The sequence below is a fragment of the Neurospora crassa genome, linkage group V (assembly GCF_000182925.2).
Source record: "Neurospora crassa OR74A linkage group V, whole genome shotgun sequence".
Taxonomy (NCBI): domain Eukaryota; kingdom Fungi; phylum Ascomycota; class Sordariomycetes; order Sordariales; family Sordariaceae; genus Neurospora; species Neurospora crassa.
In genome coordinates this window covers 1,859,308-1,885,387 of record NC_026505.1, presented here as the reverse complement: position 1 = coordinate 1,885,387, position 26,080 = coordinate 1,859,308, and the positions used below count along the sequence as shown (strand labels likewise).

At 52.7% G+C, this 26,080-nt stretch overlaps 6 protein-coding genes across 6 annotated transcripts; 3 read left to right on the top strand and 3 right to left on the bottom strand.

The window, feature by feature from the left end:
• Positions 1-168: 168 nt before the first annotated feature.
• On the top strand, positions 169-1,501 carry NCU03623 (ubiquitin-conjugating enzyme E). Its single transcript, XM_956257.2, has 2 exons — positions 169-801; positions 923-1,501. The coding sequence occupies exons 1-2, from the start codon at positions 555-557 to the stop codon at positions 1,174-1,176; spliced, it is 501 nt and encodes a 166-aa protein (XP_961350.1). The 5' UTR covers positions 169-554; the 3' UTR covers positions 1,177-1,501.
• On the bottom strand, positions 1,377-5,024 carry NCU03622 (UBA/TS-N domain-containing protein). The gene is made up of 2 exons (XM_956256.2): positions 1,877-5,024; positions 1,377-1,768 (listed from the first exon to the last, which is right to left on the bottom strand). Exons 1-2 carry the CDS (start codon positions 4,793-4,795, stop codon positions 1,667-1,669), a joined length of 3,021 nt encoding a protein of 1,006 aa, XP_961349.1. The 5' UTR covers positions 4,796-5,024; the 3' UTR covers positions 1,377-1,666.
• A 283-nt stretch (positions 5,025-5,307) lies between these two features.
• NCU03621 (nuclear migration protein) lies at positions 5,308-12,348 on the bottom strand. The gene is made up of 5 exons (XM_956255.3): positions 11,787-12,348; positions 10,944-11,562; positions 10,602-10,742; positions 7,141-10,483; positions 5,308-7,079 (listed from the first exon to the last, which is right to left on the bottom strand). The coding sequence occupies exons 4-5, from the start codon at positions 10,268-10,270 to the stop codon at positions 5,995-5,997; spliced, it is 4,215 nt and encodes a 1,404-aa protein (XP_961348.2). The 5' UTR covers positions 10,271-10,483; positions 10,602-10,742; positions 10,944-11,562; positions 11,787-12,348; the 3' UTR covers positions 5,308-5,994.
• On the top strand, positions 11,998-12,886 carry NCU03620 (hypothetical protein; the record flags this gene model as incomplete). Its single annotated transcript, XM_956254.1, has 3 exons — positions 11,998-12,061; positions 12,279-12,364; positions 12,578-12,886. 3 exons carry the CDS (start codon positions 11,998-12,000, stop codon positions 12,884-12,886), a joined length of 459 nt encoding a protein of 152 aa, XP_961347.1.
• Positions 12,887-17,485: 4,599 nt separating this feature from the next.
• On the bottom strand, positions 17,486-19,738 carry NCU03618 (integral membrane protein; the record flags this gene model as incomplete). Its single annotated transcript, XM_956252.1, has 3 exons — positions 17,486-17,605; positions 17,740-18,647; positions 18,790-19,738. The coding sequence occupies 3 exons, from the start codon at positions 19,736-19,738 to the stop codon at positions 17,486-17,488; spliced, it is 1,977 nt and encodes a 658-aa protein (XP_961345.1).
• A 1,322-nt stretch (positions 19,739-21,060) lies between these two features.
• Positions 21,061-23,547, top strand: NCU03617 (haloacid dehalogenase). Its single transcript, XM_956251.2, has one exon. It carries the CDS (start codon positions 21,587-21,589, stop codon positions 22,490-22,492), a length of 906 nt encoding a protein of 301 aa, XP_961344.1. The 5' UTR covers positions 21,061-21,586; the 3' UTR covers positions 22,493-23,547.
• Positions 23,548-26,080: the final 2,533 nt, after the last annotated feature.

Below are 26,080 nucleotides of genomic sequence, written 5' to 3'. Positions count from 1 at the left end.
GTTGCCGGCCGGCAGCTCAGGAAGGGAAACAGCACACCCGGCCGCTAGAACCCCCCGGCTGGTGTACCTGTCGTAGGCGCTTCTGGAAGGGTCCCGGGCCCTAGCATGTATGGCCCCTGTGGTGCAGCAGCAGCAGCTTCCCCAATTCCCGTCCCGAGACGTCCCATGGAAATCAATCCCCGCCGAGCGGACCGACGTCAGACGTGTCAAGCAACTGCGCCGCTGACAACCCCCGCTGCAGCCCAGTGTGTCCTCCGCGCTTCTCCTGCATGCATCGATTCAGTTCGACACTTCGTTTCTTAAACCAAAACAAACAATCGATAAGAAGTAGATCACGACATATCTACCTTCGTCTTAACCATATGCCCAACCCACAGTAACTGCTTGCGACACCACGCGATTCCCATCCCGATCACCAAAGCGTATATCCATAACACAGTACCGCCCCCGAGGCACTCTCCTCAGAGAGCCCCACGTCTCGATCATCAACAACAACAACACCACACGAGGACCCCAACAATAACAACAACACCCACCATCAACCAACAGCTACAATGTCTCTCAACGTAGCCCAACGTCGTCTCCTCCAAGAATACCGCGCTCTAACCAACAACCCACCCGAAGGCATCACCGCGGGCCCCATTTCCGAAGACGACCTGCTGCACTGGGAATGCCTGATCCAAGGGCCCGAAGGCACCCCCTTTGAGGGCGGCGTGTTCCCCGCAGAACTCAAGTTTCCGAACGATTACCCGCATATGCCGCCGACCATGAAGTTTCTGGGGGATATATTCCATCCTAATGGTGTGTTCTTCTTCTCCTTCCTCTTCTTCCTTTTTTATTTCTCTTATCCTTCACTTGGTTCTTCTCACCATCTGTGGTGGTCAGGCATGCAAAGTGCTAACGGAAATCAACCCTCCAACAGTCTACCCCTCAGGTCTGGTCTGCATCTCGATCCTCCACCCACCCGGCGACGACCCGAACCACTACGAGACTGCCTCGGAGAGATGGTCACCTATTCAGTCCGTCGAGAAAATCTTGTTATCTGTTATGAGCATGTTGGCGGAGCCTAACGACGAGAGTCCGGCGAACGTGGAGGCGGCCAAGATGTGGAGGGAGAAGAGGAGCGAGTACGAGGCGAGGGTGAAGGCTAGTGTGAGGGCTAGCTTGGGGCTTTAAGGGCATGGAGAGTTGGGAAGAAAGAGGATGAAGAGAGTAATGGAAGGGCGGGTTCGTTGTGTGAAGTGGTTGAAGAAGGTTTCGTGGATAGAGAGCGAGAACGGGGGTGGTGGTGGTGGTGGTGGTGGTGGTGGTGGTAAAGGGTGGTAAAAGAATCTCGGAGTGACTAAGCACTTTGAACAAGAGGAAGGGTGGTGGTTTGAGGTATACTTTTTTATTAGCATGGCATGGCACTGGTGTTTTCCTTTGAGGATAATAATGACGAACTTCCTATTCCCATGTTGATGATGTTTTCTATATGACCTCCGTTCGCCTTGTCCGCTCGAACAGAGACATGTCTACAGCAGACAAGTAGCTTGAGGTTTATTAGCACTCCTTTCCCGTTCCTTCTAATATAGGTATCATATCTCAATAAGCAGTTTAGAACATTAACCCTTCCGCCCCCCTACGTTTCTCATCAACCCATTACTATTCCACCCGCCCCTTACACTCACATATTATTCTCCTTCTTAAACTTATCCCAAGCCTCATTAAGCGTGGCAAATACCGTTCCAGCAATCATCCTAACCTCGGTTGACGCATCCGTCGAAATCTGGTTATCATCTTCGTCAGCAACCATCCCGGATATTTCTGATTCACTTCAAATTTCCAAGAAGACAGAAAAAGGGGAAGAGAAAAAAAAAAGAAAGACAAAGCTTACCTTATCAGGATGACACTTTGCGATAGCCTTCATGTAAACAATCTTGACCTTGTTCGCCACCACCAATTCATGCAATCCCACCTTCTTCCACCCGCTCCCCTCCCACAGCACATTATCCAAACTCGCCAGCAGCGCGCGCAAGTTATCCTTCTTGCCGTCGCGCCAGCTCGCAATCTTCGCATCCACCTTGTCGGCAAGAGCAAACTTTTCGCTTCCTTCCTTCTCCGCGGCCTGGTTGGCTAGGCGGAGACGTTGGACTGCTTCGGAGGATTTTTGACTTGTTGCTGCGCTGGGAGTTGGGCGGGGACGAGCTGGAGCGGATTTGGTAAAGGCAGAGACGGAAGGAGGAGGTTTGGGAGCGAGAGCTTTCTGACACCTCTGTCTCCCCGCCGCCGCCGTCTGCCCACCCAAACCAGCCTCGACAGCACTCTGCCATACTTTCTCGGCGTCCGCCCACTTCTCCATTTGCTCCAGCGCTTCGGCCTTGCGGGCGAGGGCTTTGCCGTAGAGGTCGCGCATTTCACGTTTCTCTGCGGGGCCGTGTTCCGAAGTCTGCACCTCGACAGACTCCCCCTCCCCCTTTGAGGGGCCGATGAGCGCGATGGCGGCGTCGGCGTCCGAGACGGCTTGGCGGGGCTCGCCAACTTTGAGCGCGGTGAGGGCGCGGTTACAAAGGAGGAGGATGGCGAGCGGGTGAGTGGACGGGATGGCGGAGAGGGAGGCGCCGTAGGAAGTGTGTGCCGCGGCGTAGTCACCGCGCTTGAAGTGGGCAGTGCCTTCGAGACGGTGCTTGGTGGAGGATTGGAGGGCGATGGCGGAGATGGGGGGGATCTGGCGCGGAGGGGCAGCGGGTTTGGGCTGTATGGGGGCGGGAGATCGTCGGGGAGCAGGGGGTGGTGGTGCGGTGGATTTGGCGGCGGGTCTGGAGGGCAGTGCTGTGGTGATTTGGGACTTGGACGGGCCTGAAGAACCGAATAGGAGGTCCTCGTCCTCGAATTGCTGTGATGGAGGAGGAGCTTCCGGCTGGGCTTGAGGAGTGGCCTTCTTCCTGCGCGCGGGACTGACATACGCTTGAGAACTCTGTTCCTCAATAGATTGTTTACTGAGCCGTGACCGTGGATCAAGCGAGGCCGGAGGAGGCGCCTGTTGCTGCCACTTGGGCACGGGAGAAGCATGCCGTTGTGGCCCATTACTAGCAGTCCGGGGTTCCGCCGAGCGTTCCCTCGTGGACTCGGGCCTCCGTGCTGGCCGCCCATCACCCTCCAACATCATAGCCTCATCCGTAACATCGGGCGCCTGCGGCCTCCTACCCCCTTGCTCATACTCAGCAGCTTCCCTCATCCACTTGGGCTGGTTCGGATCGCCTCCCTCATGCTGGAACTCCTTCACAGCCTCCTGCACCTTCTTCTGCCCCGTCTTCCACAGACTGTTCGCCGTCTTGAACAAGCTCGTGCCCACGGCTGCCGCAGTCTTGGCGAAGTCCACCTCGGCCAGCGAAGCCGGTGACCGATTATCCCTACTCCTAGACCTCTCGACCTGTTCCTGTCGTTCCTCCTCCCTCATCCACGAAGGGCCTCCCTGGCCACCACGTCCAGCGCGAGACTGGCTTGCTCCTCGTTCTTCGTTTCTTCCGGTGTGCTGTGGTCCGCCGCCACCATTCTTAGCCCTAGCCTCGTCTTTCGCTTGCCTATGTGCGTCGTCGAGCAACCAATTAACCGCCGCCTGGATGTTTAGCCCGGCGCCACTCTCCGTTAGGCCTCTCCTGGCGTTCTCGGGAGTAAATCCATAGTCGACTAGTTGGGCTACTGCCCTGTCGAAGGGATCGTCGGATGGACGAGGAGGCTGCTCGGGTTCATCATCGGAGGAAGACGAGTCCTCGTCGTCCTCGATCGGTTTCCCTGGTTCTCGTGTTTGGGAGAAGAAGGGTCTGGCTACTTGGGGCTGTCGTTGTTGCTGCTCCTGTTGTGATTGTTGCTGTTGCTTCTTGACCTGATCAACAGGCTTGGCTAGGTCGCCTAGTAAATCATCCTCCTCCTCATCAAAGGCCGGGGCCGGCGGGGCCACACTTGACTTTGGCGCACTGAAGTCCCCAAGGCCAAACGGGTCGTCGTCATCAAGCCCCGCGAAGGCCGTGTTCGCCGTATTAACCGGCGCCGGAACAGGCGCAGGTGCAGGCGCAGGCGTAGGTGTACTCGATTTTGGCGCCCCCCAAGCCGACGGGTCCGAAAGATCCAACTTTGGCTGCACACTTGTCGTTGTAGAGACCGGCGGCGGACTCGCCACCGTCGGCGGGGGGTAGTGGCTCGCATTATCGACCTTGGTCTCGGCCTTGAACGCCGCAAACAGATCGTCATCTGATTCACTCGGCTTCTTTGTTGTCATATTCAATTGGTTCAGCGTCGTCGGATTCAACGGGCTCGCAACCCTCGAGATCGCTGGGGACGGGATCGACCCAGGTCCTCCAAGCCCAGACGCAGGGGAGGTCGTCCTGCTGCTGCTCCCACCACTGCCCAGCTGTCCCAGCGCATCGAGCCCTCCATACTGCGCTTGAAGCTGTTGTCGTCTTTCCTCCTCTTTCCTGCGTCGTTCGGCCTCCAACCGCTCTTGTTGTTCTTTCAAGCTTAGCTTCGCGGTGTTCTGAGCGGAGGAGGATGAGGCGAAATTGACCAAGTTGCCGAGATTGCTGAAGCTGTCTTGCGCCGGTTTCGAGAACGGATTGTTGTTGGACTTGGGAGCGATCGTACCGGAACCCTGGCTTGAAATCACGGGCGTACTACGGCCAGATGCAAACGGGGACGGTGTGGGACGGATCGCGGGGAAGCTGCTGAAGGCGGAAGTTGTCGTGGTTGTCTTGGGAGGATTCGGGTTGGAGCTGCTGCTGCTGGACGCGGACCAGTCGAGAGCGGAGAGGTCGTCCATGGTTAATTAAGTCGGTTCCCAAGGGGCCCGAGTTTCGGTCAGATATGTAACAGAAAAGAGTAAAATCAACAGAGGTCAACCAGAAGCGGAGTTGGTTGTCATGTTAAGTTGGCCGTTCAAAAAGAGCGAGCGGGAGTTGAAACTTTCAAGTGTTGGCTGGTGATGACTTCGCCAATGTTGGTGGATTGCCATGCGGTTCCAGGTTCCTTGTTACATAGGCGGCCCATGCGGGACGTTTGTTCAGGGGTCCAGGCCAGGAGTTGCCGAACCCAAAACCGCCCCATGCGCACTTAAACGAACACTGCCCCTGAATGCAAGCGTTAAAGGCCCCGCCATGACGTGGCTGGTGAGAACTTACAGGCCACTTTGTCTTAACGTGTGGCGCATGGCTCTTAAACCACTTACCTCTACTGCCGTGTGTATGTAGTTGAGACTGTGGCCCTCCAAAACACATCTTGTCACTTCCCTTGGTTATTTGAAAAGGCAAATTGACCAATTACTGAACTTGTATAGTGATCTGTTTCTATATTGCTGTTACCCTTGAAACGTCCACAAATGAACGCATCGTGTCTCGATCTGAGATCGGATCCATCCCCTCTCCGGGGCCTGACGAGTCTCTACCTCTGAGGAATCGGGGTTGCTGGTAATTTCCCCCAGGATTTGTTCGACTTTGAATGCTCCAAATGAGCTTGTAAGCCGCATCTTTGCCGTCGCCGTTGACGATATACATACAGGTGTTTACACATGCCGTGATAATGTACAGAACAGCATCCAAGTGGATGCATGAGAAGTGAAATTGAAAGGAAAATAGATAAAGGAAATACGAGGTTAGTATGTGGTAGGTATGTGAGGATTCAAAGTAAAGTGTTTGTGCCGTTGCCTTTTACAGCCTCCTCCTTTTCGAGGGACCCTCTTTTGGTCGGCTTAAAAGTTATAGTTATGGTGGACTCTAGTGTCCGTAAATGTTTGCCTCGTCTTAACTTTTTCTTTGATCTTGCCCCTTTCTGGTTTTGGAGGGGTGTGATGATTGAAGAAATCAAAGTCTTGGTCTGCTAAACAAAGTTTCCGCCGTCAAATTTTCCGCCTCTCCGAATTGTTAACAAAACTAAACATAAGAAAAGAAATGAGCGCCAGCAATGGGTTGCACTGAAAAGAGGCAACGAGTATAAAACTCCAACGCCATGCTTTAAATAACCTTCTTAGAATCCCCTGAACGGGTCATCTCTGTCGTACCCATAGTCCTCGATGGGATCGCTTCCGAGAGTGATCCGAGTGTTTCCACTTAAAATGCTGTCCCTGTGCCAGCTTCGGCTGTGTCTCCTTCGAAACTCCTTGCTTCGGCGGCGGGCCATGTAACGATAGCTCTCTTGGTCGTCATCGTATTTGGTGAAGGCCATTGGCTGTATGAATGCTTCCATACGCACAGTTCCGATCGCGTCAAAGAAGTTGGGAGCACTAGGTCGACTCGACGCCTCCGACACACGAGATACAGACCCCGTTCCCCATGTCATGCCGCTTGAGCCCAGGATGCTAGATCCCATGACACTCGGTGCTCCAGCATTGCTGAAGATATCGGACGAGCCGGCAACACTCATGCCGGCTGTACTATCAGACGGCGCATGGGAGCTTCCACCACTCATCGGTCCGGACAATCCTCGATATGAGATCGGCGGCGGAAGATAGCCACCAGTGCTACTACGCTTGCGATTGTGCAGTGCAGCGTGCAGGTTCCGTTCGTTGAACCGAGGAATGGCAGGGGGTATGGTGGAATCATACGACTCTTCGCGATTGTGCATCACCACCGGGTTAAAGTTGTAAGACTCGGCCAGTGTAGGTCGGAAGGTCGGTATGCTTGGGGGCACGGCACTGTCTTCACTCATTCGTAGTGGGAAGCTTCTGTCAGGTTCCGTTTCGATTACGGCCGCCTTCGCCTTTGTCAACCGAATAGAATCACGAATAGGTCTTCGGGCCCTGGCCTTGGGAACTGGTACGGATGTGGGTGCTTGTGCTGGTGGCGGTACGGCCGCCGGCTTGGGCTTGGGCAGCTCGAACACCTCAGGCTGCGGGTCTGGGGTTGGGACCGCGAGGTTCTCAGGAATGGCTTGAGTCGAATGAGCCAAGAATGATAACGCCGTCAACCAGAGATAGTGTCGTTCTGCATTGACTGCCGTGAATTTAAGTGCTCTCTGTGGCGTCAAGATCAAGATCGATCTGTGGAAAAGCGGGCCCGATCCCTTGGGAGCTGGGTTCTCGTCTTTCACGTCAAGAACAGATTGAATGACCACTAGAAACACAGTTAGGTCAGCAATTTGTCGGTTAATGGTACAGGAGCAACTGAAACTTACATTTGCGTCCGGATTTACCCAACAGCGCGCTCCCAGATGAGGGTTGTTTACTACTCCAGAGGATCGCGCGCTCATAGGGGGCTATCCAAACCCATCGCTTGTGACGGTCGTTGCTACTGTCATCGCCATTTTTGTCCGTCATACCAAACGACTTCCGTCTTCTGACATACTTGAACATCCATTCTCCAACCATTGTCTTAGCGATAGCATCAACTACACTCGTCGACTGACTAGAGTTACTGGTAGGTCGACCTGGCAGATCGTCTGTCTGCGCTGTCGTTGTCGACCGTTGCGACCGATCTGTCTTTTTTGGATTGCTGATAGTGTTGCGCGGCAGAGGAGGTAAATCATGGCTGTCAGATGCTTGAGTTGGGGGCATGAAGGGTGGAGGAGACCTGCTTCCACGTCGCTGGCTTCTCTTACGCGAGACTGCCGATGGAGGACGGGCTTTCCGGATGCTGTTTGCCCGGTAAGGACCACGACTTGAACCTCGCCTGTGAATCCCCTCGTTACTTCTCACAGGGGTTGCGCCGCGCCCCTCGCTGGGACTACTAGTATTAACAGGGTTCTTCGAACTGGCACGTTTTGGGATAGGGAATGGCGGTTCCGCGGTGTCCGTAGTATGGCTCGAGGTTCTTGCCAAAGAGTGAGATACGATGCCGCTCTGTATCAGAGCAGCCCTTCGCATGCCATTTGCCTTGGAAGCGGTTGACCGTCCTGAACGCCTGGAAGCAGTTCGAACCAGGCTCAGATCGCGGCTATCGCGCTGATGGAAAATGCTGACAGAGTCAAAGACGTCTGAAGTGTCATTTTCCTCCTCTTCAAGTCCGCGAAGAGTGTTATGTATCCCAGCAGTCCTTTGGAAAAAGGTGTGCTCTGGTGAGCTCATTGGTGCAGTGCTTCCAGAGCTACGTTTGCCAAAGCTAGAGTTGGTCACAGGCCTGGGAGCAGATAAAGCTGTGCGATATTCTGAATCGCTCTGGTCCGCCGGATCCATAAATTCTTCCTCGTCCGAGCTATGTCCATTGAAATCGGCAAACAAGCTGCCAATCCGGCGCGGTCTTCGAATAGGAGCGTCATGATGAGACAACGGCCCGTCATCGTTACTTCCAGGGTAGGCATCATGCATATTTTCCAAGATCGGAGATGCTGCGATAGGTGGCGAGGATGGGATCTCAGACGAACTGTGCTTGTTGGTCAGTCGCCTTGGGTTGCGAGGTGGTAGGTTTCCTGGTACTGGAGTGAACTGTCTAGCTTCCTCGGCGTGCTGATCAACGGACGACACGGCTGGCGAAACAGGTCTCGAGATGATGGCGGAGGGATGCAGGTGGGTTGGAAGCTTAGCCAACCGTAAGTCAACCCGAATCTCCTCAGTTTGCACTGCAGTCGACTGCATAGGCACACGAGCAGGCATGGAGACCTGGCAGCCAAAGTCCTTAGATAGGGGCTCCAGGACTGGCTCGCACGGCGACGCAGGTCGGCTCGAAGGAGGGATGATGCTGATACTGGGAATAGTGTATGAAGGAGATTCGAGGCCGATTGGCTGCAGCTGAACCGAAGGAGCTTCGGTTTGTGTAAAGGAAGTTACCATAGAAGATGGCGTCGCTTGGGGTGTGGGCAGTGAATCCTGGCCTGGCCACTTGGGTGTTCGAGGTGGGCTGAGCGGCTCCGCCATGGTTTGTGTCGCTCCGTTTACCATCAAGTTTTGTGAGTTGGGTGGCTTAATTGACAACGGACCCCCAAGGTTGACTCTCTTCCTTCTTGAGTTTGGCTCAGATTCAGTGTCGGTACGGGGTGGGCTATCAACATCAGATGGCCTCTCGTATGGTTGGTGAGACGGAGTTAGGGCTGGTTGAGGAGTCCATGGTTCGGTTGGCGCAATCCTGGGAGAGGCAGGCGGCGAGTATTGAATTCCAGTATCGACATAAGTCGGCTTCGGTGTTTGCGGCTGCAACTCTTCATCCTCCTTGATCACGGCGCCTTCCAGTCTATCAAGGGTGGACTGGTTCAGAGACAGCTTTCCACGATTAATGCTAGCAGATCTGAGAAGGCTTTCGGAGCTTCGGTGTCGTCGGTGTGTCTTGATGGAGAAAAGGGTATCGCGGCTTCCATGTCGCATGTGACCGCTTTCACGGCTCGAAAACCGCACGAACGCACTGTCACGGCTCGTGATTCGCATGTGTCCACGATTAGACAAGACACTCTGACGGCCTCCGTAGTCGCTTTCATCCTCGTAGTCTCCATCAAAATCAAGCTCGTCTGCCAAGGTTTTACCGTTCGGCTTCATCATTCCACTGACAGTAGAGAACCGAATGCTGTTGGTCAAGCTGAGAGTTCGGACGCTTGCGCCATCGTTTTCTTGTCCGGTTTCGCTGCCAGCCGCACTCTTAGGGCGATCAAGGCTAGCGGTTGCCTGCGCAGCTTGGAATGCAGTGACCTCATCAAGGACCACCTTCAGGCGGCTTTCCGCGACGTGGATACGGACCTCAAGCTTCCGCTTCTCCTCCTCCCACATATCCTTTTCTTTCGTCCATTGCTGATGAACACGTTCGATATCCTCCTCCTGGTTTCTCAGTTTCTTCTGGGTGGTCTCTAGCCTCTTCTTGGTGTCGTTCGCAGATTCCACAGCCTCATCGCGCTCTTTGGTCAGTTGATCTAATGCAGAAGAAGTTCCGCCTTCCAAAAGTGCTATCTGGCGTTTCAACGACCGGCTTTCCTTGGTAGTGTTCAAAAGCGTCGTTTGCAAGGACTCGGACTCTTCTCGTGTAGTCTGCAGCGACGTTTCCAAGCCCTCGATGACTTTAAGCTTCTCCTCTTGATCACGTCTCAAAGACAATATCTCTGAGACTAGACTGGCGTGAAGCGTGGGGGTAAATCTTCGTGGGTCAAGAATGCTGATGTTGTCGTCTATGCTTATGGCTTTCGATGCTCTTTTTGATCCCTTGTCAACCCAATCGGCGGGCAAAGGTGGCGGGGAGGAGCTTCCCGACCTGTTCGTTGGTGTGATGGACCGTCTGGATCTGCGCGAAGCTCGGGATTGGTTTCGAGAACGGTTGCGTATCGAAGGGTTGCGGGTCGGCAACGACACCGCCGGGTCGGTCCCCTCGTCTTCAGTTTCCCAAGCGCCCATGGTGAACTGCTTGAAATATCCTCAGGGTTGAAGAGCTGCAGTCTCGTGCAAGCAACAGCCAGAACTTAGAGTATCGCCATCCCACTGTCTACTGGCAGTCGTCGTTGGCAGCGTTGGTTTGTCGTCTTTGAGGTCCAGTGATAATGATTGTCCGACAGTGTTTGTTGCCTCGTGGAGACGAAAACGAAATCCAATGAGTGTCAAGTGCCAACTCTAGAAATACGCTTTACGGGTCAGCAGCTCTCAATCAGGATTACTGCTCCGGTTCATGTCACGTTGCCAGGGGGTGTTGCATTAAGGACTAATGACCGGGTTTCGCGAGAAATCATACCTGGAGGAACAGATACCCCCACACAAGGCGAGGCGAGATGTCGTCTCTCTCAAAGACACGGACTACCGTTGCCGTTTAAACGAGAAAGGGTGCTCAGATCCTGCCCTTTGAACGTCTTCACGTGAAAATTTCCGGTGTGGTCTGTGGCTGATCGGTTAGTTCGGACTTGATCGTTCTGGGGGGGAAGAGCCCTTTGCGGCTACACATTGTATAACGCCAGGCGAAATAAAAGTTTGCGACCAAGCAACATGTCTGACTCTGTAACACGAACGCAAGTGCCTCCCAAGCAATGAGAATTGGGTGGGAAAACAAGATCGCATATCTTGAGGAGAGTTCACTTACAGGACCCGAATAATCCGAGCAAAATGTATATAGGTGATCTCTCAAAGACCAAGAAAGGTAACCAGAGCGTGTAGATCGACCAGATCGACAGAAGAGCACGGCAGTCAGTGCTGAACAGTCGACGACGAGGATGACTGAAGACTGTTATGACTGGTTGAACTGGGTTCGAGACCGATTAATCTGGTGGGTGGGTAATCGGAAATCGGGGATTTCTGGAGTAGTCAAGGGTAGGACCTGGATTATATTTGGCATCCAGAAAGAAAGCCCAGTCTGGTGGGTATCGCTTTCCTCTTTTCCGCCCTCCCAATCGTTTGCACTTTCCGATTCTCTTTGAACGAGTGGAGCCCGCAAATCGGCGTGTAAATGAGATGATAAGTGAGCGGGTCGTTTCGACTTCCACCTGGGGCGACGCGCAAGAACGATGGAGTTGGTGGACGTCAAGCTAATCCGCTATCGGAGGGCTTTGGACGAAATCGTCCAAATTCCAGAAAGGAGTGCACTTGTTTGCTGAATAGGGACAAGTCAAGAAGGTGAAACAGCCCGAATCTTCCACTTTCGAAGTGAGGAAGCTGCGGTGTGTTACCCAGTAAGGTATCTAGTTGGTCCTGCCTAGAGTGGTCTTTCCTTTGATCAGCATTACACCAGGTACAAGGAGGAGGTACGGCTAGTAACATGATAACATGGAGATTTTAGATGAAATTGATCCCACAAAATGGAGCACAGAAAGAAGGACCTCGGAGCCTCGTGGTGCACTACGTGTGAATAGTCCACGTAGTGAAGCTCGTAACTGCCCGGTAGAAGCGGAGAGGGAGGGCATCGAAACGTTGAGTGACGAATACATACCCGATTTCTTCAATAAAAAAGCGAGCGAAGCCGACGTGGTGTTTTGCAAAGTAATTCTTGATGAATCTGGAAATTCAGCAACGGCGTGAGTGGCGATAGGGCAGCAAGTCTGAGACAGGTCGACGACCAAGACAGCCTAGGCAACCTAAAAACGAAGGTACGGGAATCGGAGGTCTCACAAGGCTACCTCTAGGTTGTAAGGCAAAGCGCAATGTGTGAAGCCTTGACGGATGCGCACCGACACGGCACTACCCGAACACAAGGAGGGGACGACGGTATGTACAACGGGCAGTAGCCGGAGCACAGACAGGGCGCAACGTCTAATACACTTCAACGTCGGCGTGTGAGAGTCCAGAGTCCGGTCGAAATAGACGACGGGATGGAGAATGGAACCTGAGGAGCACAATTCGGCTGCGACTCGAAAGGCGAAAAGAACAATGCGCACCCGGTCGCAAAGAACATGGACTGAATCGATACAAGGTAGGTAACGAGACTGTGACAAGGTCCTGAGGAGAAACCAAGCAATCACTTTCCACACGTCGTCCCTTTGGAGGCAAAGGCCTGGTAGCCCGGTCCAAGTGAGTGGAAGCACTGGACATGGGTTGAGGTGGTTACCTACCCTAGGTACTAGAAGCGATCCACTTTCCAATCGAGCTTAGTGTAGAGGCTTGATGAAGGGCAAGAGTGAGAGGATGAGTTACTCAGCTGCCTGCTTGTACAGTACCCGACAGTACGAGATGATGTAACAAGGGGGGCGCACTATTTCTCTCTCTCTGGTGGTGTACGAGTAGGACGGGAGACCAGGAGGTGCATTTAGTGGTGCGCTAACCCCCAGAGAGATCGTGGTTGCCCCCGTGGCGACCAGACCCCCCAGCCGGGGACTTCACCTCAATGAGGTCAAGGCCGTCATCCAGCGAGAGAATGACGGTCGGGGTCCAGACACTGACAGGCCCGAAGCATCCAATCTCGCTGGCGGAGAGAAGCGCCAGGCGCGTGAGAGGGCCAGAAATTGGCCATCATCACGGCTTCCCATGACGGCATATGCGCTGAGAAATGTCTCAACCGAAAACGCAAGCGCGACCAGCGTCCGATGGCAGTGAGATGGACGGGGAAGTGAAGATCCCGTCGAGGAGAGAAAATATGTTGCAGGAGCTGCGCAGGGGCAGCAGTGTGGTTCAAGTTAAGATAAGGTACCTTGGGTGGTTTTGCTGTGTACGTACCTACCGAGCCATGTACCTTACCACATGCACAGATTTTGGGGCACCTCCCCCTCTCCCGTCCGCCTCCCGCAGAGATATTTTCGGGGTCCCGTTCCTTGTGGGCAACAGCTCACGGACCATTATCGTTCGAGGTTCAGTAGGTAAACTAGAAGGGCCGGCTCGCTAAAGTTTGGCGGTTACACAATCTCCAATGTCTGTAACCCTGATGGCAGAAATCTTCATGTCTCAATCTCTCGTGGTTTGGCACTTCATTGCCCCTGATAACCTCCAAGACAAGAGGAAGATGTATCAGTTCTACCTAACTAGGTAGACTACAGGTGAGACAGTATACTACAGTGCTGGGACGCCAAAACACACCCGAGGTTATTAAACCACTGACAGGGGCGACCATGACAGCTGGAAGCCAAAGAGAGCTTTACAATGTGTTCCTTGGGTTCCTGGCCTCGGCCTCGTCTGGCCACTACATTACTAAGTAGTGGACGACTTGGAAACGCCAGGGAAACGGTCGCCGGGAGGTATAGCTCGGGTCCGGGAAGCAGCGAACCCCTTGACAGAAACCGGTAGCCTAAAAAAAACCCTCTGAAGCGGCTCCGTAACGTCAGGACGAACCCGTCTGTGCTGATGATACACATGGTGTTCGATGTATACAATCCCAACATGCCACCTACCTATATCACAAGTCGTTGTGGAATATCACGCGGTGCGCCATGATGGGTTGTCGTCCCATGGAGAATCGAGATATCCAAGGTAGCATTCAGGATAAGCTGGGACTTTCTGGAAGCCGTCCCGTTCTCGCTTCAAGATGTGATATTGACGCATCATCTTGTCCATCATCACCACACCCTCGGCCGTCTCCATCACATCGGAGATGCGACCTCGTACCCTGCACCACTGAAAAGAACACAAGTGCTCGTGTGACGAGTCAATTGGCTGAAGGGCCTGATCCCAGGCTTTCCCGCAGCGAAGCCACATGAAACGCTGAAGCTCGCCGTCTAGAAATGGCTCTGCTTTAACCTCTCCAACGTCAAAGGCTCTCTGGAAGCACTAAACCCTTCTGGTTCCGGGTCAGCGAAGGTTAGATGTGACCGATTGTCCAATAGGATGCTGCCATTGCGCCAGCCAAATTTCTTTTCTGTGATGGGGCGACCGCCGATCACAAGTTCTTCAATCACTGGCAGTGGGGAACCATCACTATGAGCCCCTAGCTTCCTCATCACGGCGGCTTCACGGATGCCATCTTAGGGACGCGGAGGGCAGGTTGGTGCAATGACCAATGGCGTTGGAAAAGGACAGCACCGGTACGCCACGCCCGCGCCCGAGTCTCAGCCTGCGCGAACATCCACCAAATAATTGCCTGTCATCCGCAGGACGAACCCCCCCCCCCCCAGCAATTGAGACATGTCGCCGAAGGTCCATGATTTTGATTTTGACAGATGTTGAAGACGATGTTTGGTTGTCGTTACACAAAACCCGTCTGGGGTTGCATTCTCACACCCACTCACATAACCAATCTCGTGTCTGCAAAATGATGCCGTCCTCACGGACAGATTCGACAGACAAGCACATATGATCGTCGACTTTCAACCTTATCACCAACATTCCTCCTGCACCAAGGTCCCATGCTTCGACTTTGAGAGGATCGCCCGTTGGCCCCCTAATTCTCCGCATAGTACCACCTCACTATGCTATTGCGACGGGCATATTCCTTCACGATCCCCCACAGAGGGCTTAAGCGCTCAACAGCGTTATCCCAGGCTCACCGTCGATCCGACCATTCCAGTCGTGGCAGGTTTTGGACATGAGCCTCCAGCTTGTGGATTGCCTTCGATAGCATCTCAGCACCTGTAGGAGCAACTAGATATGTAACCCCGCGTCGCTACAGCGGCTAACAGCGCCTAACCGAAAAAAAAAAAAAAAAAAAAAAAAAAAAAAAAAAAAAAAAAGCAACAAGCAACAAGTGTGAGCCAACACGGGCCAAAATGAGAAGGGACCGGCAAATCACGGCCGTCACGGTTTGAAAAAAGACAAAAGAAATGTTATTTCTGCTGTGTGTGCTGATTGCATGTGCAACGCAGCCAACAACATCGCCTTTAGCGAGTGTTCCATTTGCTTCCTACTTCCACTTCCCTACAAACTTGGTTGTGCCGTTGCGGCATCCGCGGGAGATTAGCAAAGGTGTACACTACCAAGGAGAACGCAACATGCCTTACACCTCTTGAGGTGTACGTACAATCATTTCCATCATCCTCATCCTCATCCTCATCCTCGGCGCAATGGGATGTGTCCCGGTTCGCCTAGGAAAAGAACCGAATCACCCTATGCGCCTCCCACGGTGCGATATGTTCCGTGTGAACTTTGGGTTGGGCTAATGGGATGAACTCCTTGCTCCCTTTATAAAGAGAGACACGTCAGTAATCTGGATATTTGAAGAGTGAGGAAAACTAAGTGCATTGGCCAATCGTTCGCAAACTCTCCGCAACCCCTGGGTCTCTTGTGTCTTGCCAAGTCGGCACAAGACGGTTTCTCTGTCGGTTCCCGAGAAGTATTCAACGGTTCGCGTCAGTTGCACTCGTGATTCTGACAGGTAGCTGGATTTTTACGTCCAGTGTACCTCAAAAATCTCTGATGTCTTTCTCTCTGCCAACAAAAACCCATCACATACATTATAAATGGATGATCATCAGCCCCGTCACTCCAACGATCATCCAAAACTTGTCCGTCAGTCGCGGCGCCATCGTGGATCACTGCAACTGCAGTGCATTGCATGCGCTAGTGTACGTACGGCACTGCTACATGATGCAGGTTAAAAGCTTCCATGATGGGTCCTCGTGTCGCTCGTACCTGCAGAGCCGAGCCAAAAATTCCAGGGGTGTTGTGCAAAGGGCAATAGAAAATTTCCCAGGGGTTGCTACCCTACCGACAACGCTCCATGTCTGGCTGTACGCGGACTTGCGGAGCCCCTTTTCCGGTCAACGGTTCGGGGAAGTTTGAGCAAGTATGCAAACTGACATTCAGAACTACTACCTCTAACTCTCTCAAGACCGTTGGCGAGGGTGATGAGGCGGGAGACAAGAGAACTGTGTCCATGGACGACTAAATGGAGGAGGCGCAAAGAACACGCGTGATGCCACACATGATGAACGTCTCCCAAACCTGGCTGCGGAGGTCGCAAGAAAGAGGGCAAAGGAACTTTCCATAGGGCCCGATTTTTTTCAGGAAAACATGGACAACAACTTCTGCAACGGCTCGTTCATTTGATTGATGTTGTTTATAGCGGGCTTGATCCTGAAATGTTTTGGTGCTTCGTTTCAGATAAAGTGCTCGACAAACACGTCCTAATGTCCATGTTTCTGGACCTCATAGTTTCAAGGCTCAAATTGACTGCGAAATCGAAAACATTTAGCTAGGTAGTTCTTGACAACTCATAGGGACATTCTGATGGTCACAAGCAATGTGACGAATAATGGGACATTTATTCCAGTCTAATCGACATCTCACATCCGACAGTAGTGTATACAACCTAGTACTGGTGTATTTGTTAGCTTGGTACCTGGGTAGGTACTCACTCCTGGTACACTGGACGAGATGTCTACCGAATTGTTCCAAACCTTTTAAGGACTGAATGAGTATCTCGACATGAATTCGAAGGTCATCAACAAGATTCAATATGGTGTGCTTAGTAGCATATTCCCAGCATGAAAACGTTTGGAAAAGTTGACATGATGTCCCGAACTAACAACCAAACCATGGCTGGACTATATCTCCTGTCAAAGTCAGACAGTGGAAAAATCGCTTCCCGGATATTCAAGTCTCAGGATCGAGAAGGGTTTCTCTTGCAAGGAAATGAAGAGGGCCTGTTCTTCTACTATACATGAGTGGGCAAACTGGTGCAATTTTTTTTGGGCTCAACATACCTTTGCTGATACCTATTTTGATGTCTACGAAGCCCTCTCTATGTTGCAACTATGTCCGCAAATATAAAAGTCGCAACCACAGTGCAACGCATCTGAAAGCCGTTATTATCTTCTATGGCTGTAAGTTTTCGCTGCTTGCTGTGATGATAGCCGGCTATATGCACGGTCAGTCTACTTTCCTCATCTATGGTAGTGTACTTTCGGGGTCATAGTGGAGGTTTCTTCATACAATACCGATGTACATAGAGACTCGTCTGTCGGAGCAAACTTTGGTTCACAACGTCTTGTTGCGCTATGAAGCAACTTTTACCCTCGAGTGTCGAGGGCGGTACTGTCACGAGAAGGCTGTGTCTCACAATGTTATAATTGATATGCTGAGAATGGTATAATGTATATGAAAATCACTTTTAAACAAGACTGTCATGAAAAACCCAACGCACAACTTCGAGATCAAGTCTGCCAATGTTCTGTCTAAACCTCCAATATATCGTCCGATGAAATACCCCAACAACCCAGCGCCGAGGAGAATATGGCACAGCCAAATTGGTCTATCACACTTCATTCTCTAAGCCCCAGTCTCCTGCTCCGCATCTGGGCGGATATGAGGCTGGCGTGAAGGAGGTGCAGTGCTGACTGTAAGGGGATACTTGTTCAGCGCTTCGAACAGCAGAATCACTGAAGCGATCTAAATGATTGGCAGTAGTTAGCGTATGGTTTTCCAGAAAGATCAACTGATGGGGAGCGAGTGTCCGCATCCCTGAAGAAAAGGAATAGAAGAACCACCACCCGGAACAAGAAGAAGAATGTTAGGTAACTTACCAAAAAAGCCCAACTTGCCACAAAAGTAGCCATCCCAACCGCATACTTATACTGCGCCCCAGCATTTTGCACAAACCCCAGCGCCCCCGTTATTATCAACCCAAAACTTCCCACCAGACACCAAGCACCGATATGCCACCCTAGCAGATTCGGCGCGGGAACGTACCATCTGTCCTGCACTTCCACCATGGTCAAGACCGCCGAAAGACCAAAGAAGAAGCCTCCGACAACTTGGGGCACCCAGTAGCACCCAGCAAGCGCGCCCGTAGAAATGTTGTTTTGGACAACGGGCAGACCGGTGAAACCCTCGGTCCAGAAAATTATCGATCCGATTAGCTGCAAGATACACGACAGGAAGCCGATCTCGTGCAGGTAGTGCGACTTGAGCTCGTCGGAGGATGGCCACCACTTCCATGCGCGCGAAGGGTTCTGGTGGTTGTGGTGGTTATTGATTTCTCCCTTCCCGTCGGAGTCATTTGAGTCCGTGGCATCGCCATCGCTGTGAGCCTGCGGGTCATCTCTCTTCTCGTTGTGCAAGTTCTGGTCATCGGGCACGGAGACAGAGACGGGTACCACGACGGCTTTGCGCTGATCTCTCGGGTTAGACCCCCGAAGGATGACGTAGCGAACGTGATGGTGGTGGGTACATCGCTTGCCCTGATGTTCTTCAGAGCGCAAGCGGGGGCCGTCCGCGTTGCCGGCGAGACTTTCTTCGAGGGCCCAGCCGAAGCAGTCGGCACGGTTTTCGTTAACGGCTTCGAGCATCAACAGGACAGATGAGATAACAACGAGAGTACAGGTGATGAGACGGGTGGCGCCGGCGCCGGTCTTTTCGCCTTTGAATTCGGATTCGGGCGTGCTGAGGGGGAGATAGACGAAGAAGCCGTTAATCATTCTTGATATCGCGGCTATGGGAACACGTTAGCAACTAATATTGTTGATTCCAACTCGCTCACTCCCATTTTCATGTCGAAAAGGGGTAGTGGGAAGAGGGGATAGTGGTCACCAATACAAAAGAACATAGACAAGATAAACAAAAAAAAAACTTACCAAGGAAAAAGGTTAAAGCCACATCATAACTGATATCCCACCATGGAAAGCTCGTCACCATCTTCGACACACCATGCCACGTCGATACCCAGCTGTTCGTGACTCTCGGGCCTTCCCCCCGATTTTCCTCTCTGGCATCCTCCTCCTCAATCCCCTCACCCTTCTCTTCATCCTGCAACTTTCTCCTGTGTCTCCACCCACCACTAGTCCTGTCACATTCCTCTGCATCATCGTTATCCTTCCCACGCTCTTCATTTCCACCTCCTCCATTACTTTCCTTCTTCCCCTGATGCTTCCCCCGCCGCAAGATTTCTGGCTTCGTAACAACCGCCGCATGTCTGCCCTTCCTATTGTCCCTACTTCGCCAGACATAATACACCCCACTATCCTTCTGATCCTGTTCTCGCTGCTTTTGCTGCGTGGTGTTAACGGACGTCTTGCTCCCATTCCCGTTCCCGGCCCCGAGCTGGACGATCCTTCCGATTTGAGAAGGTGAGGTGCCGAGGGCACCCGCCAGCCGCTCGGGCGAAACGGTCGCTGCGTTGGCGGCATTTTGGAGCGAGCTTTGCGCGCTGAGCTGGGAATCGGTAGCTTCGAGGGCGTGGCCGATCTGGTCGGCGGAGAGGGTGGGGATGTCGGTGTCCTGAGGGAGGGATGCGACGGCGGCTTCTTGGGTAGTGTCGTTGGTGGTACGGTGGCCGAGGACGGAGGCGGCTTCGTTACCGGTTAGGGAGAGCTCGTCGGAGGCTCGGGATGGCTTCTTCTTGTTTCCTGTTGCTGGATCGACTTGGGGCTCGACCTCGTTGTGGCTTGGGGGCGCAAGGACGTGATAGCGGGCGGTTGGGTTGAAGAAGGAGAAAGCGCCGCTGGTATAGGCGGCGTTGTAGTGTTTGGGGCCGGTGAAGTGGCTGGAGTCCTTCCGCTTGGGAGGGCTTGTTGTGTTACCCATGAATATGATCTATTTCTTGTGGATATTTCCCTTTTCTGGGAGAATGTGTGAGTCTAGATCTCTCTGCTCGTTTGTAATGATCGTAGCGTATACGATCTTGGTGCAAGATCAAAGTTTTGTGTATGGTTTGATGAAGTTGAGATCAGTATTCTTGTCTGTCTTTCTGTGGGACACTACTATACAAATATGAAGATGAGATATATTCCAAACACAAAGATCCGTACCTACCCGTTCAAACTCGCCGCGCGTCGACCTTCTTCCCCACGCCTTGCCTATGATCCTACTTCACATATTGATAAGAGTTTTCGACAGCACACAATGTAGGAGCTATGTCTCCGACGTTAATGCCGAAGAGATGTTGAAGATTCAGCCTTGTCCAACCACTTACACACGCAAAAAAGTGGTTTACATCAGAACTTGGCTAGAGGTCGACGATCGTTCCCACTGTTTCCCCCTGCTTGGTGGAACCAACTCAGCCCAGTTTGACAGGTATTTCATCATTTGCATTGCGACCGGTTTCTTTGTAAATCGGCAGTGATCGGATGTAAATCCCAACATGGAAGGTGTTCGAGAAGGCGAAGAAAAAGTGAAAACGTGACAATGATACCACGCGTATGAGTGGTGGGGAGAGTTCTTGAGAACCACACCGATAAAAGAGAACGTCGCCGGAATCTTGGCAATATTCGTTTGTCCAGAAAGTCGCCATTTGCCGTCCATCTGGTCCTTGCTCGCCCCCCCAGAAATGGTGTAATTCGTCGGAATTTCTTTGCCATTGCCGAAGAGGGTGTTGAGATTGAGATGTGGCGGTGGGCTTTCGACAAAACCTGCGATCAAAAAAAAAAAAAAAAAAAAAAAAAAAAAAAAAAAAAAAAAAAAAAAAAAAAAAAACGATGAGCCGTTAGCAAGATGGATGATCTACAATGAAAAAAGGAGCAAAAACTCCGGGAGCTATCTAGGTACGGCGCCGGTCCCGAAACCGGTGGTGTTCCTTGCTGCTCCTTGGATTGTCATTGGTGTTCGTCGTCCAACCTAACTCGAGGGAAGGAACGTGGAAGGTGTGGTTGCGAAACCTAACGAGCAAACCATCTACGCCATCTTGATCGCTGCTATCTTTTGGCTTGTGAATGCGACTCGTGCCTGCCGTGTTGTGCCGTTCGTCATGCTGGGATTATCCCGTGGCAGCCGTTTCGTCCCAATGAAGGCGGGGACCGGGTGACGTTATTCGGGCCCGAATGAATGAACGCTACCAGCCTGCCAACGCCTGCCTCGTGCCTACCTTGTTTCGCTCTGTCAACTCTTGCAACTGCAACAACAACAACAACCATTCTTGCAGCAACAAACATTCCACCTACCTTGTTACTTACAGTCTTAAGATACTTCCTTGAGGATCTTTGCGATTCGATACAGCGAAGTTGTTACGAAGTCTATCGTGTGCCCCAAGCTGACTGGAATATTTCTCGAAACTCTTTCATCTAATGACGTAATTGGAGAAGGGATTGGAAAGGTGCTTGGAGACGTTGCAATCGCGCAATTATTCCCCTCCCGAGATGTGCAGATGCGGGGAAGAATACCCAGTGCAGGCGATGCCGCAGTGTAGGTGGTAGGTAGTAGGTAGTGTATAACACCTTCCTCAGACCCTTGATCTTATTCAGTTCTTCGGAGTCCCTCCTCTTGAATACACAAACAAACAACTTGAAACAAACAAACAGTAAAGGCTACTTTCGTTGTTTGCTTGAAAGCCTCCCCGCCCTTACCTTTACCTGATCATCGGATCTTGCACCCTGTGATCATTGTACTCCCAACTTACTGCCACAGGCCATTTACCCACCTCAACTTGCTTTCCGAACCATGCCGGCGACGCATCAAGCCCCTCCCTGGGCAACCGAGATCAAAGCACTCACCTTTGATGTCTTCGGCACCTGCGTAGCCTGGCGGGAAAAGGTTGCATCCGCCCTTGCTTCGGCCACCGAGTCCAAGCTTTCTTCCGCTTCAGCCTCCAACTCCACGTCATCGGACGGCATGCCACCGTCTGACCAAGTCCTCTCCCGCGCCCGCTCCCTCACCCGAGAGGACTGGGCCCGTTTCGCCCAGGAATGGCGCCGGGCCTACGGGGATTGGACCCGCTCCTTCGTCCCCGACGACACACCCTGGATGGACACGGACACCTTCCACCTCGATAGTCTCGTCGACCTGCTGGCTAACTGGCAGCTGGACGGCCTCTTCACCATGCCCGAGATCGAGAAGCTCAGCCTTACCTGGCACGACCTCCCGCCCTGGCCCGATACTATCCAGGGTCTGAACCTGCTCGGCTCACGGTACCACACGGTCGCCTTGACCAATGCCAACCAGGCCACCCTCAAGGATCTGAACAGCCAGAAGGGCGTCGACGACAGCTTGCCGCTAGGGTTCCAGCGCCTGCTCTCGTGCGATATGTACCGGGCGTACAAACCGAACCCAAAGGTGTACCAGGGCGGGCTGCGGGACTTGGATCTGCAGCCCGGAGAGGTAGCGATGGTAGCGGCGCACTTGGGTGACTTGGGGGCTGCCAAGAAGGAGGGGATGCGGGCCATCTATGTTGCACGACCCGGCGAGCTGGATTTTGACGCCGATGAGGAGAAGCTCAAGAAAGCCAGAGAGTGGGTGGATATCTGGATAGATGAAGGTGAAGGGGGCATGGTGGAGGCGGCAAGAAGATTGGGCATCAACGTCGACATCGACGATGGCGATGGCGATGTGGCCAGAGTCCTAGGCTGAGTGGCCTGTTGTCCCGGTCCAGACCATCGGCAATCTGCGCTGACCGCGGTCAGCCTTCGAGAAGGAAATGGCGCTTCCGCTTTCCTTCCGTCGGGATTCGGGACCCGGATCGGGATGCTACCTTGTCGGCGAAGATTGGAGAAATTCAGGGGCGGCTGGTCGGGTCAGAGTTTTCATGGCATCTCGCATAGACTGTTCAGGATGCATGTGATGTACCTTTCCCCTTGCCATTTAATCACACCCAAGGGACCGGAACCTGGTACGAGGGAGTGAGGCGGACAGGACTCGGAGCCAGGACAGAAATGGGAAGAAGACATGGAAGTTTCGGTTGATGCGCTGGTTTAGGAACCGGCTATGCTGAAGATGGTTGTTTCGCGTGGACCGTGTCCTTTGTCCCTTCGAGAAAAAATTTGAAATTGCGATGGATGCCACGAGCCTCTTAGCGAACCCGCCGATACGGAACCTAATTCGGCGTACTCGGTGCGGAAGTGAAGAGCATGGAGCAGGAGTAATATTGATTTTCCCGGACCGGTCCCCCGGAGCCTCCCCCCCTGCCAGCCCCCCTGGACGGAGCCTAATATGTACACTAGTAATGCCAGACCGCCAGGTCCCAAACCAGGGGATCGGATAGAGGATCATAACCTCAAAGGTGGTAGGCGACCCTGACAATGTCCAATCGCGGAACTACGCTTATGAAGCCGGCCATGTTGAGAGCGGAACTTCCGTGGGTTGCTGAGTGTCGGCATCCCTGACCATAACTTGACCGCAAATGGGTTACCAATTTTCCCGTCCTTTCGTCGTCGACGCGTCCCAACAGGTTGAGTTCGTTCCAAGGTCCGGAATTGCTATTGGACCCTATATCGAATCGAAGTTTCAGGAAATGAGTGGGCTCGACAGGAGATACTGTGGGACAAAGTGAGTCTTTTTGTGAGTTTTGCCTGTGAGCGATTTGGTCACTTGATCAAAAAACTGTGGCGGTTGTCACAACGACAAAGGGATTTATTCGACATAATGGGCTGCCCTGATAAGGTCAGTCATCAATCGGTTAACGAGGCAAACGAGGTGTCATTTCCTCATTTTGTTGTCAATTCTCCCTTCTATCATGATGCCCCTTCAAGCACGTATGAGGCGTCGCGGCGTCTTGGTATTATCTGAAGTTGTCTAGGAGCTACTGACAAGGAAAGAAACGAAGTGGTTTGTTTGTAGTCGTTCGCGACATTGGCTGTCGCCGTCGTATACCTACCACCAAAAGGGACCCGAATTGCCTGATGAACCTGAGTCTTCGGCCGGGGTACCCGGTGTAGACATTGAGGACCTGATTTGAAAGTGCCAGGATGCTGGCGTCGTTGTTGTGTATTGGACCACTAATGGAGGTTGAAAGACTGCTAAAGTGGGAACAGCCACCCGAACGTGTGGGTTGGAGGCTGGTTAAGCGAAGCTAGGGAAGCGTGAGAGGGGACGGATTCGGGTAACTTGAGTATTCGTTTCGGGCTTGTCGTCCACGAGGCATGACGGCGGTCATGACATTGGACGGGCTTCTCGCCTAGAGGCATCGCAAGACGGGAATGGCCACAGCCCATGCCCATCTGCGAGGCTCCATGGGTTGTCCTATCCCCGCCCGGGAAGAGCACCCAGAATTACAAAAACGGGTTTGTTTGATGAACATCATGTCCACCGCATTGCGTGGCCTGCTAGGTTTGAATCTTGATATGGGGGCGCCAAGCTGTCAACAATCGCTGCTCCGAATGCCAGACACTTAAAACAGATGTACGGCTAGTATTGTGTGGCATGCTAGGGAGACATTGTCCTGGAAATCCAATCTGGGAAGTGACTGGAGGCGCCTCCCAGCGTTGACAATGGTAACTCACATGATGAGGATCAAATGCACATCAACTGAGCTCTGCAACGGTTCGGAGAGGGGAAAAGGGCATGAGGAGTCGATGAGGCTGGGGGTGTTTTTTGCTGGCGGGGTCCATCATGCAAAACAGCAAAGGCAGTGGAGGTTCCTGAATTGCGGAATCGGGTACCTGGTGGTCTTCCTACCATGCCATGTCCATCACACTCACTGCCTTTGACAGCGGAAGAACCTCCGCTTGTTCGGCTTCCAATCCGCACGATGGGTAGGAAGGGAATGTGAATTGCCTCAATGTCATCACTTTCAGTCATCGCTGCCAGATCTTTAGCTCAATCAAGACAAAGGTCCAAACAACCCCCCCATTGGCTTGGATATGATAACGTGCTGGAGGAGACTTTTTCATCGAAGGACGAGGGGAAGGAACAAGCCTAGGGAGGGGAGGGGAAGTAACCTATGTGGAACAATGGAGTCGAGGATACCTAGCCGATACCGATAGGCGATAAGCATCCTAGAAAGTAGAAACACTTTCCCGTCTCCCGGTAGGTCGTCGAGGACGAGGAAGGTGCTGACCCGTAACCTCATGCATGTAGCCGTTGTAGGTCTGGGGAGGGGGGGTATCCGATGCTTTGGACACTTGGCCGGGGCCGCTGCGGCCACCATGCAACAAAATCCACCTCTCACGCGTTTTCGGGGTCCTCTCGCTTCAACCTCCCTCCAGATGCCCCTCCTTTTTGCTGATGAAGGTGGAGGGAGGGCCGGCAAATGGGGTCAAAAGGGAGAAAAATGAAAGAAAAAAAAAAGAAGAAAAAAAGGCGTTGAAGCAAGCAAGGAAAGACGACAAGGTAGGGACTTGGATCAAATGTTCAGTCGGTCTACGAAAACGATGGCGGTCCCGAATAATTGCAAAGAATTAGTACTGAAAGAACAGTCAAGAAAACAGACCTTGCTAGGAAGCCAGCTCCAGTAACTGCGTGCGAGCTCAGGCCGGGGTTCAAGAGACTTGGGAATGATGCGAGACGCACTTCGTGTCGTGGTCAACCACTCCGTCTCTAAGCCTCCAATATCGTTGGTTTCCCTCTTTTCATAGCATTTATTTTGGGATTCAGGCCGGCACCCGCTCCCGGGGGCGGTTTGGGTATATGGGTACCGAGCGTCACGCATTTTCAGCCTCGCCCACTGGCAGTCAGTTGTCTTGCATTTCCCCGCCGTCACCCGCCACTTGTCTTTCAGAAAAAGTGCCAGTGCAGTTGAGCGGGTATCAACTGATCGTGGTGGGTTGAGGCACTTCCCCGGACTAAGAAAACCAAAGTGACAGATGACCCCGTCCCGCCCTACCGCAGGTCTTTGCCACTCGGGTCCGGATATCGGTATCGTCAGCCGTACATGCTATCATGGTTGTATCGCCGTTCCGCGTCGTGGTTGGCACGTACACTAGTGTAGTGCACAGCGTAGCAAACCAAGGCGCCAAGCCAAAACCGGCAGTAACGGGGAACGGGATCCTTTACAGATCCAACAAAACGGATTTTGCCGCAGTGCGTGCGTAATCAATGAGGAATTAATCCGTCGTATGATCTTGGTCAATATCACGTCGTCAGGGGGAGACTGGCTTGAAGTCTCAAAGGGCAGGCCCCGTCTTGGAATTCCCGATCTGCCAAAAAGAAAAAAAAAAAGAAAAAGAAAATATAGGACAGCAATTGTGATGGCAGTTGAGCCCGAGGAAGGACAGAGGCAAA

Excerpts from the sequence above, each read along its gene's own strand:
- NCU03623 (XM_956257.2), top strand. The coding sequence starts at position 555 with ATGTCTCTCAACGTAGCCCAACGTCGTCTCCTCCAAGAATACCGCGCT. Across the intron at positions 802-922 it reads GGATATATTCCATCCTAATG|TCTACCCCTCAGGTCTGGTC; the intron begins GTGTGTTCTTCT and ends ACCCTCCAACAG.
- NCU03622 (XM_956256.2), bottom strand. The coding sequence starts at position 4,795 with ATGGACGACCTCTCCGCTCTCGACTGGTCCGCGTCCAGCAGCAGCAGC. Across the intron at positions 1,769-1,876 it reads CAAAGTGTCATCCTGATAAG|ATTTCGACGGATGCGTCAAC; the intron begins GTAAGCTTTGTC and ends GATGATAACCAG.
- NCU03621 (XM_956255.3), bottom strand. The coding sequence starts at position 10,270 with ATGGGCGCTTGGGAAACTGAAGACGAGGGGACCGACCCGGCGGTGTCG. Across the intron at positions 7,080-7,140 it reads GGGTAAATCCGGACGCAAAT|TGGTCATTCAATCTGTTCTT; the intron begins GTAAGTTTCAGT and ends CTGTGTTTCTAG.
- NCU03617 (XM_956251.2), top strand. The coding sequence starts at position 21,587 with ATGCCGGCGACGCATCAAGCCCCTCCCTGGGCAACCGAGATCAAAGCA.